Source organism: Oenanthe melanoleuca, chromosome 2, assembly GCF_029582105.1.
Source record: "Oenanthe melanoleuca isolate GR-GAL-2019-014 chromosome 2, OMel1.0, whole genome shotgun sequence".
NCBI lineage: Eukaryota > Metazoa > Chordata > Aves > Passeriformes > Muscicapidae > Oenanthe > Oenanthe melanoleuca.
Window position 1 is genome coordinate 106,338,020 of NC_079335.1, and position 11,300 is coordinate 106,349,319.

Below are 11,300 nucleotides of genomic sequence, written 5' to 3' on the forward strand. Positions count from 1 at the left end.
TGAACCAGAGCCAATACTATCCTCTGACTAAAGCAACAGCATCTGAACATGGATGCCTTTCTTGAACTTGAAACTAATAAAAATACTTTGGCTAGTCGTCCAGACTAAAACTGATTCAGTGTAGGAATTTAAGTTTCAGTTCTGGGTAAACTGTGCATTTGCTTGGAAACGATAATATCAACCAGATGCTTAATTAATCTGAATCTGTGCCATGTTAGACTTCACCAAGAACCAGCAGGTCACTTCTTCTATCCTCCTCTGCATTCTTGTGTCGCAGTGCTTTTCCCTCTCTCACTTGACAAACAAGTGACAGCACAAACCATCATTTAGTCAAAGTCAAACTTTGCCTGGGCTCCAAATACATTCAGAGCAGCTCCTACATAACAGGAAGGTCAAGAGCTTCTACCTGACAGTTACGCAATCTCACAAACTTAATATTCTTCCATTTTCCATTATTATTCAAATAAATCAGTGTGAATTGATGCCTTTACTGGCCCAGAATTTACTTAAGAATTAAAACAAGTGCTTATTTTCTTCAAAGCTCTGGAACATCTGTATTGAACTGATCTGTCACCTTAAGGATGTTTAACATATTTGCAAAACCTATTTGTTTTTCCATATAGTTGAAACTTCCTTATTTAAGATGCAGGTCAAGGAAGTAATGAAGTAATGAAGCAGAATGTTTGAAGCTACTCTAGCTGCTAATAATTCCACTATATTCAACCTGTCAAAGAATGCTCCAGTTCTTAGTTCATAAAAAGAAAACAACTGTTCCCTCTCATTGCAATGTAGGTAGGTATTCTGTCTTTTATACGGCTCATAGATAAGGTTCATCTAAAGTTCTTTGGAACAGCACGTCACATATAATAAAGCTCTTTATTACTTGCTCAAGGTTTTGTTTACTTCCTTAGCCTACTATGAGCTGCACAGTGCTTTGTGGCAGAGTAAGGATTTGCAACCATTATACATAACTGAAGATCAGCTTCCAAACATCATAGTCCCTTCCTTTTCTCCCCTTATGCTCAAACCTACATTTCAAGATTCAGGAAGCATTTATTATCCAGCATTCTTAATATGTGATGGGACAAGGAACACAAGACAAAACAGCAGTCTTGCTGAGCTGCCATTTCCCTTGTCTCCTCTCCATAGGTAAATTCAGAAGACCAAGTCTTGTTTCACGAACAGAGGACACTCAGAAGTCAGCTCTTATACATGGCTTACTTTTGTTCAGAACTTCACCTATAAATACGTAAGAAATGTATTCATACCTCCAGGACTTGAAGAGTTTACTACTAATTATCTCTCAAACTACTCTGCAGTGCTGTCTAATACCAGGCTGTTTTTAGAAGAGTTGAAGCAAATGTCCTCTTCCCTGTAAAAAGGCTATTACCTGTTCACTAGTTATTTCAAAGCACTAGAAAGATCTTTTTAATTGGAATGAACCTGGCAGATAAATTTCACACCACCACACCCAAAAAAAAAAAAAAAAAAAACAAAACAATCTTCATTAATTTTACAGATCTACAAATTAACACTGGAGAGCACCATCATTTGCACTACTGTAAAATACTCTATGGACACACAGAGCCCATATTCAAAGTGACAAATTCTCTGAGTAGTCAAAATGATTCAGGCTCATTTAGCACCACACATTAAGCTATAGGGTTTTTTAATGTTATACATAGATTATACTGAGAATGTATAAGTATGAACTGAGTGGACTAAAGAATTCAAATTGAAAATTACTCAAAGTCAAATAAGCTTCTGCTGCAACAAACAAGAGGCAACTACTTACTAAATTGTTCTTTCCCTCTCCCTATAAAAGAATTAACACACCACTGTATTTTTAAACTAAATCTGTTCTAGACTTTAGACTAGTTCTATTAAGACTTCTGTAAGTGTACCAGAATGTTACCATCAAGGTTCGAGATCATAACTTTAAGAGCTTGCCTCAGGCTCTTTAATGAGAGGAGTTGGGCAAAAGAAGAAATCTGAAGTTTATGTATTTGATTTTCAACAACTGGCTCAAATCACACGCACACTAAACTTGCACATATGCCACAGAAAATTCTGAGGAAGAGACCAGACATTTTCTGTTGGGGAACAGAACGATTAGGAGAGACAAACTGTTCTAATATTCTACTGCAATCCTACTGCTACTAAGGGAAGTAGTTTATTCATCCATGTCCACAAGATTCCAAATGCATGGATCATAACTCAGGTAAGACTCAATTTACACAAGTACAAGACATAATTCTACTGAGATAAAACTAAACATTAAGCAATTTCTTTCAAGTCAATCAAAACTCTGACTTGGTAAAGATTCTGCACTCAGAAAGCTGCTCAGTCTAGTCTGGACTCTGAACTACCCAGACTTTTAATTTTTGATGACAAAAAAGCAGGGAGCTCTTTGATTAGACATTGAAGCAACTTCATCGTTCTTCAAAGCACAGCTGTGAAAGATCCGTGACTGCTGCTCCTTGCAAGCCCATTCTCCTTTCCTTCTCAGTATTCTCAGTCTTTGATAGGATGAATGTGTCACCCAGACAAAAAAAAAACAAAACAAAACAAACCCAACCAGTTTCAATTTACTGGTCAAACAACAGATTTGGACAATACCTCTTCATAAAACCATTAGAACCAAGCAGTTCTCATGCTCCCAAGGTGCAGATAACCCACTCTCTTTGTTATATTGATGTTTAGATAGCAAGGAAAAGCCCCATTCTACAGAGATACTATGCATTTGAAAAGGAACAGTGGGTAAGCATACCAAATAAAGTCATATAACAGCTGACTTCAGACACAGCATAACAGATACCAGTTATGATAACTTAGTGAATAATTTTATTACACATTCCCAAGCCTTTGCAGACAGAAGCATCACCAAAAATTCATTTTTAGATCCAAGACCGCCATTAGGATCAGGTTTATTTCTATTAGCAGAATTCTTCAAATTATCTAGGTTAGTAGTTTAACAGATAATCTGTTACACAACTTCTTAAGTGTATGTGTGGAGTAGTGATCCTCATCTATTAAAGTACATAAAATACTACCCCTCCATAAACCTGTTCAGAGAAGAAACATTTCCACTTTAAATTAAGTGGTTTATATAGTAACCTCAAGAGACTTAGAAGTGATGAGGTCAGGTAGTCCATTTCAGAGCTACACTGCAGTGGAGGCAGTGTAGAGCATAAGCAGAGGAAGGCTAAACCACAATGTTTAAGATCCAAACTAATTCTAGTGAAGATGCACTTAGTTCAGACACTGAGCAGCAGGAGCCTTTATTTCAATTTTCATTCACCAGTTGGATGAAGTTAAAACTATGCAGTTAAATCCAATAAAAGAGGAAAAACATCACTCAAAATTTTAAAAACAAAAAACCCAAAATTAACAAACTTCAAACTACTTACTTTCCCCTCCATGAATGTTTTGTTGTGTAGAAACAAGCAAGATCTCTGTTTTCTCTAATTATATTCATTCTGTGCCAAGACCTAGAAACAAAGGAAACATCCCGTTAGCACTCAGGATTCTTTTTTAAAACCAAAGTTCACTAATCATCAATATGCTTCAAGACAAAAACACTTTGTTTTTAAACTTATGTTTATCAAACAATACATGGACCAAGTTGCACAAAAATTATTAGTTTCTTCACTGCATTTGCTACACTAGCTACTCTTTAACAGTACCAGGTTCTGGTAAGTTATGCCCCATTTGCCATATTACAACCACTCTACTTTTACTTCACCTTCACATGTTCAAATTCAAGTATATTTTATATCATCTCCAAAATGCTTTAATCCCAAAAATCATATAATATAAAATTGAGTAGCCTCTATCAGTAACTCCAGCTAAATAAAAGTCCTACTGCAATTCTGAAATAAACAGTAAGGAGATACCTGCATACAAAGAACAGTTTGTTTTCCAGTCTGAAAAAGAACTTGAGGTTGAGAAACCTACTTACTTACTAGCTAAGCATTGTGATTAAAGAGCTGACTAAGTACTATTCCTGTGCTGTAAAAGTTTAAGCAATCTCACCACTAACATCCTGACATGCTTGACACAGGAATATCTATTCCCTGAACACAGACACAGAGGAATTTAGTGAAACTTGCCAACATCTGCTTGAGTAGATCGCTGCTTTAGGAGCTGCTAAGTTCTAAGGAAAGCTTCTAAGCACTACTATTTTCAATGCCTGAAACAAATGCATGTTGAGTAGCTAGGAAATTAATCTCCCTTTTACTTCACTATGCTGTTATTGCATATACAAGGAACTTAAGCAGACATTCCTTGATTAAGGACAAGAGTGAAGTTGTTACTCTTTTATTTAGTGCTACAGCATTAGCTTTTCAAATGTGTTAAATCAGGCTTCCCTATTACTACTTTCAGGTTCACACCAATAACATGGTGGTATCCCCCAAAACATTACACTAATGCTGGTCTGCAAGAACGCAGCTTGCCTGAAGCAACTCTCAAGTAACCCAATCCCAGACAGTACCCCACTGAAAGTTAGATAACAACTCCTTATCTTTTTACATTCAGGTCACTCTGCTTGACTTTGCAAAGAAAGATTTCTTCTTTTGAGATGGATGACCTGTAACATTACCTCATCACCAATTTCTACCCTCTACAACCTCAGGTTGTTTTCTTTCTGAGTAAAGGCTGTAGCAGTTATGGAGTCATAAGCATGAAGAACGGATAAGCTGCTCAAAATGAACTCTAGAATTCTTTCCCTCAGGTGAAGAACCAGCACAATCATCACTACCTACTGAAGGAAACTTGAGGTACTGCCTCTGGGAAGAGAGAAGAGCAGTATTTATGTGTTTCAATGACTCAGTCTTTGAGTCAATTTTCTGAGTTAATACTCCAATCACTTGCAAGTTAAATTATCTAAAACCAGTTTTTGGAAACAAAGCTTTATGAGGGGCTACTGACTGCTGACATCATCTACCTGGACCTGTGCATTTGACACTGTCCCCTGCCTGACATCCCTGCCTCTAAACTGAAGTAACACACATTTGACAGATGGACCACTCAGTGGATAGGGAATTGTCTGGAGGGTTGCACTCACGAAGTTGCAGTTAATGGCTCAACGTTAAAGTGGAGATAACAAGTGGCATTCCCCAGGGGTGCAGATTGAGACTGGCACTGTGTTAACACCTTTGTCAGGGATATGAACTGTGGACTCTGTGCAAGTCTGCTGCTGACAGCAAGCAGTGTGGTGCAATCAACAGGCAGGAGGGAAGCAGCCTTCCAGTACCTAATGGGACCAACAAGAAAGCCATAGAGGGGGTTTGGGCATGTAGTGACAGAACAGCTTCAAACTGAAAGAGGGGAGGGTTAGGTTAGATGTTAGGATTAAATTCTTTATTGTAAGGATGGTGAGACACTTGGAACACGCTGCCCAGAGAAGTTCCTGGCATCCTTTACACCAGCCCTGGAAATGCTCAAGGCCAGGTTGGACGGAGTTTTGAGCAACTTGGTCAAGTGAAAAGCCTTCCTGCCCATGGCAGTGAGGTTAGAACTAGATGATCTTTAAGATTCTTTCCAACCTAAAGAATTCTATTATTACTCCTGAAGTTCTCCATTTCACTTGGTTTAAGAAGTATGATTATTATTACCATGTATAAGAATCAGAACAGTATGCTAAATCCAAACTACACAGAACTTACTGTACAGCAGCACACTTGATATCTGGTAATTTTGTTTTAAAGTTATCTTTCAGAACAACATGCCATATACTCAATCTTTATGCCTCTCTTTCAAAGCCATTTTCTTGACATTGACTGAAGTATTAGTAAAAATAAAATAAGAGGCTTGTAACAAGACTAGCTCCACTAAGTACAGGATTAAAAGATCTATTTATCTGTAATTCCAGTTTCACCAATACCAGACTCCTCTACCAAGCTCTATTAGGTCTTCCAGACCCGAACATCACTTGCTCTAAAGTATTTAAAGCAACATGTTCTCAAGGTTGCAAATACCTACTCCAAATAATAAAGAACTAGGAAACATTCATTTCTGAGCTACCAGAAGCTTTCAGCAATTTCAGCACCAGCATCTAACTAGAATCAGTATAATGATGGATGAAGTATTTATTGTACTTGAAGTGCAAGTGACAAATTCACCAGACTGCTTTTTCCTTTAGATGAAAAGCCACTAAAATCATTTAGCTTTGATGCTTTACTCACTCTGCTTCTGGACAGTAATTGCAACCATCCCTTCCACTGAGGAGACTACCACAGGGGCAGTATATGCCCAAATCTAGCAACAATTAATTCTTGTACACATTTTCCATCAGTTTAACTGAGAGAAAAGGCTAACAATAGCCTAGTGTTCTGAGCTGCTGTGGTAAAGCCCAGCAATTATTTTCCAGTTGTCTTGGATTCCACAGTAATAACAAGATGAAAAAAAATAGTTCATACCATAGACAAAGATATTTCAGAAAAAACCAATAAGTTCTCTTCCTTCACTTCATTCCAGCAGAACCAGGGTGGCATCCCTCTTTCACTAGTACTCTTGTTTTAGCACCTAAGACAGTATAACCATTGACTTGGCAGAACACACCAGGCTTCACCATTATTCAAGTTAAGCCATATTGCCAGCATAAGCTATAGAGGCCTGCTTAGTTATATATTAATTTCCTAAAAGAAGACAACATTGTTGCTACCTCTTCTTCCCACATTCAATGACCTTTAAAAAGGTGGCTGACCTAATACAAAGACTGAGTGAAATTTGTTATCTCACTCATAAGAGCATCTAGGGCAACAAGGCACTAACCTGAGCAATCATCTTAGTGTTTTCTGCAGTACCTAGGAGTAGAGAAGTCAACAACTTCATAGGTTATTTTGAATACTTCACAGCACAGCTATTGCATATCCCATACTGATGGTTTTTAAAGGTTTGATATTATAGAAACACCCTGTTGGACCATTTCCACTGGAGCAGAGGCCAAAACTACTTTGAAAGTAGCAGTTTATAAACATTATTTGCTTGGTTCAGAGTGGGCATGCTGAATGCAGACCGCAGTCAAAAAATCCAAGGATTCTGCAGGCAAAGTATTGTCTACAACTTGTAGCTTCTTTTGGGAGCCTAACTAAAGCACTGTCCAAAATATCCCTGGATATTTTAATCAGCTTTTTCACAGGACTGAAGTTCAACAATACTTTCCTATTTGGTTCCTGTAGTACTGTAAATAGCAGTGAAACAGCTTTAGGGGAAGAGCTGAAACCACATTTTTGCATGTCTCATGTACTAGAAATAGCAACCCCTTAAACTAAAGGGCCTGAACTGCTTCCAGGACTCCCCCTGCCTCAGTTTAAGTGACAAAGAATCGCAGAATAGTTTTGAGTCGAAAGGGACCTTTCATACAAGTAGGTATATTACACAAGCTATATTCAACTTGCACTTTCCACTTTTCCAGGATTTCACATTCTTTAGACAAAAACTACCATCTGGGAAAACAATCCATTTCAGGAAACTGAGACAAGTCAGTCTCAAACCAGCACTTGTGGAGTCAGAAGAAAAACTGTGACCTTGCAGACATCAAAGCAATAGACACAGCTGTAATTACACATAAATTTCCTTTAATTTATTAAATAAAGTCAGAAGTTTGGACATGGGTTCAAAGTTTAGTACAGAATTCAGATTGAGTTTTTTCCTGATTATATTATCTTTCTGTTATTACAAAGCCTCAGTATCTTTCTTAAATGAAGATTTAACAAGGTAGGATTCAGAGCCTCACACAGGATTATTATTCTGCTCCACTGCAGGGAGGAGTAAAAGAAACACTGATAAGAAACTGTGATTTCCTGGGCAAAAGAAGAAGAGAAATGAAGATACGAAACTGTGATTTTGTTTTAAAGACTTATTCCAGCATGGCTGATTATGAGTTCCTGGAAAGTCTTTACTACACAGGGACAGATACAGCAAGCTCAAATGTGAGTTTTCTGAAAGACAGAAGGCATACTATGAGCAGAAGTACAGGGACCAACTGGAAAGAAATGAGAGCAAAGCACTAAAAAAAAAAAACTCCTAAGGTTCTGTTATTCTGTGGTTCTACATACCTGCCTGCTAGCTTAAAGTTCTGGAGCCTGATTTTTAGTCATCTACACCTCTGTAACTTTAAAACCATTATTTAAATAAGTGAGCTTTCCTGCATTGAAATGTTTTAGCTGTCTATGCCTCGGTCTCCTCTCCCACTGCTGTGGTCACTAACTGGCAGAGTTTTACCTTCATACATTCTTTCCAACAATTAATTTTTCCTCTTCCTTGAACAGTACTCTTCTCCTAAAGTACTACAGTCTAATTAGCTGTGGAAACTGATTTCATCTGTAGTGTAGAAACCCCCAGGCCTTTTTGTAAGAGGGGAAGGAGATAAAATCCACCAGATCCTTAAAAGAAGCTACATGCCACCTGCCACATTGATAGTAGCAACCCCACATTCAGTGGCCCAGAACAGAAACAGGCTGAGAATTTCAGCCCTACTACTACCATGGTGGCAACATCAGACTCCATCCTCCAGGTGACCCATTCCCTCCCTGGGGACTAGTGTTGAGGATAAGAAAAAATGTGGAAGATTCTGATCTTGTTTTAAATTTATATTAGCATTCTGCTTTACCATTGAACCAATCTGATTCACCAGCTAGATAGGTGAGTACCAGAACAAAACTATATACTCACTAATGGAAGGAAGGAGGGACAAAAAAAAAGTGTTCCTTTTAGTCATAGTTTAGCAATTCTGTCATATTTCCTCAGAATAATGTTCTGTTTTATTAGTGAGGCAAGAGAGTTGTTAATTTTTTTTTTTTTTTACAGGAGAATAGTTTTTTGGAAGCAAATGAAGAAGCTAAGCAGTTGAAGGTTAACATTTCAAGATACGGTTGAATGCCAGCAGAAGAATTATTAAGTCAGTGAGTGTCATTTACTGAGCTTCAAACAAGTCAAAAGCAAAGTCACCTCTACAGTATGAAAAACAGATCTGGCTTTAAAGACCAAGCCTCAGCATATCTCTTAAAATCTGGAAATACAAAGTGATTCAGTCCCTCAGGACAAATACGTGTTTGGAAACTATGAAAAATGCCACATGACACCCAGAAGAGCAAGCAATACATACAAAATAAATCTTTTAAAAAATGTGTTCCAACAAGGCTAAAATACAAGGTTAAAGTTCCTAGAACATAGGGACAGAAATGCAACTCTGACTCCAAACACTCAGATTATTTGCTGCAAGTGAAAAAAAACTGTCAGTAATAATAGAAAGGTGCCAGTAACTTCTAGTTAAGTGGTTTGGCATTTGGCTGCCTATAGTAGGCAGGAATTAGACCAAGCTGAATATCTATGAATTAAAGCAGGCTAGAGCCAAGCATAGTTTTCACATCTGTAAAACTAGTTATGCTGTTTCGATTTTATGCATCAGACTGTTTGTAGAGCATCTTCCTAACTCAATCCTAAAATGAAACTCAAGTCACTAGTAGTTCCTTCAACAGCCTCCCCCTTTTCAACATATCTCCCTACATGCAAGTAGCCTACACAGACAAATCCAATAATCAACAACCACAAAAAAGACTTCAGCTTCAGAGAACTTAAATTCTAAAACAAGGAGTATTTTCTGAAATGCAGGTTTCCCTAACCAGCACTCAGTAACATGAAACAAAAGCAGTTACCTAATCAATTTCATCTACTCCAACCATCACAGACCTTATTTGTGAAAGAGCACAGGAGAAAAAGGGAAAACACATTTCAGATTACATTAACTTCAAAAGCAGCCACAGAGCAGAGATGAAGTGCATCACAGGAAGTCTCTGAGTAAACTTCTAGACCTGATTCCCCCCCAAGCAGAATGCTCAAACACTCCCTCAGTTTGCGAGCACCAAGCCAGAAAGAGAAAAAAGACCTCTCCCTCCCAACCTGAAGTGCTAAGACACTTAACATGGCCCAGAACTCGGCCCTTGGTAGAGGCACAGCTATACAGCACAAGCTTCACACCACTCGACAGGAAAATCTATCCCAAAGACTGCTGGCAGCTCACCGCAGACAGAAAACCATCCAATATGACTACTTGTTTTGACTTTCAGAAAACAAAAAGCAAGCTAAAAGCATGCATGGAAGAAATTCAAACGCTCTTGGAAAAATAAAACCATTAAGGGTAGATTTTCGGGAAGATGCATCTAGTTCTGCTCATGCTCCTCAGGCATACTGTTAGCACTCAAAAAAGAAATAAAATCTCATCTCTGTTGAGAGCGTATCTCCGCCACATGTCTCCCATCCTTCATAAATTATTTCCCAAAGCATCTCCTGACGGTATATTTTGACCTGAGGGCAGGAGAAGGAAAATAACGTGCCTTTTATTAATGGACACGCCAGTACTCTTTTAAGAAAGAGGACGAATTCCGCCCAGAGGCTACAGAAGCCGCATCAGGTGCGGGGCACGCCGAGCGAAGGGAGCACCGGGCGGGCTGAGGCAGGAGAACGCCCCCAGCCCACTCCTCTGCTCGGACACAGGACGCGAGGGGCAGCGAGCGGCTGGTGACAGGTACCGCTGGGGACGCGGGACGCCAGCGCACGGCCCCGGGCCCCTCCCGGTGGGGCTGGGGCAGGAGCGGGGCGGTGCCGGGGCAGCATCAGCCCCCGGGCGGCAGAGCCAGCGCTGCCGCTGCCCCGGCCCCGAACCCGCTCCCCGCACAGCCCCGCGGGCCGGGCGCGCCCCCGCCCGCCCACCCGGGACCGCGGAAGGAGGCGGGGGCTGCCGCCGCCCCCTCACCGCCCCCGCCGCTGGGATTTACCTGGCCGGGGAGCCCGCGCTGCCCGGACCTGCCCCCACCAGCAATGCGCCTTCCCGGCGATAAGGGCGAAGGGGCACTGAGCGGAGCTCTCACCCCTCACCCTCCGGCCGGCCGGGCGGGCGGCAGCCGCTACACCGCTCCCCTGCCTCAGAGCCTGGCGCTGGAGGCCGCCATCTTAGCTCGGGCAGCGAGACCGCCCCCTCGGCGCAGCCGCCGTGCGGCCCGGGGCCGTCACGGGACGCGGTCACCTGATGTGCTCCGCGCTGCCTCCCCCTTCCCGCCGCCTCCCTCGTTCCGTCCTTGCTTCCTTCCTTCATCCCCTCCCTCGCCCCTTGCCCTGCCCTGCCTTATTCTGCCGGGAGCCGGCATGGCTGCCTGCGTGCTCGCTGCGCCGCTGGGGGCAAAGTCCGTGCCGCGCTCCGCTTGCGCGTCGCCTGAGGGCTGTGGGCGACCGGTGGGCTCCCGCCCGAGCGTCTCCAGGCCGTGGAAGGCGCGTTGAACAGTTAAAAACCCAGAGCA

General features: G+C 41.1%; 1 protein-coding gene across 2 annotated transcripts in view; it reads right to left on the reverse strand.

Moving 5' to 3' along the window:
• The window catches only part of DNAJC13 (DnaJ heat shock protein family (Hsp40) member C13), a 56,165-nt gene extending 45,180 nt beyond the window's left edge, over positions 1-10,985 (reverse strand). For both annotated transcript variants that reach the window (XM_056485037.1, XM_056485036.1), the window contains exons 1-2: positions 10,782-10,985; positions 3,411-3,491 (exon numbers count right to left, since the gene is read on the reverse strand). In XM_056485037.1, the coding sequence (XP_056341012.1) occupies positions 3,411-3,478 (68 nt within the window). In that variant the 5' untranslated portion in view covers positions 3,479-3,491; positions 10,782-10,985. The remainder of the gene's footprint in view (positions 1-3,410; positions 3,492-10,781) is intronic.
• Positions 10,986-11,300: the final 315 nt, after the last annotated feature.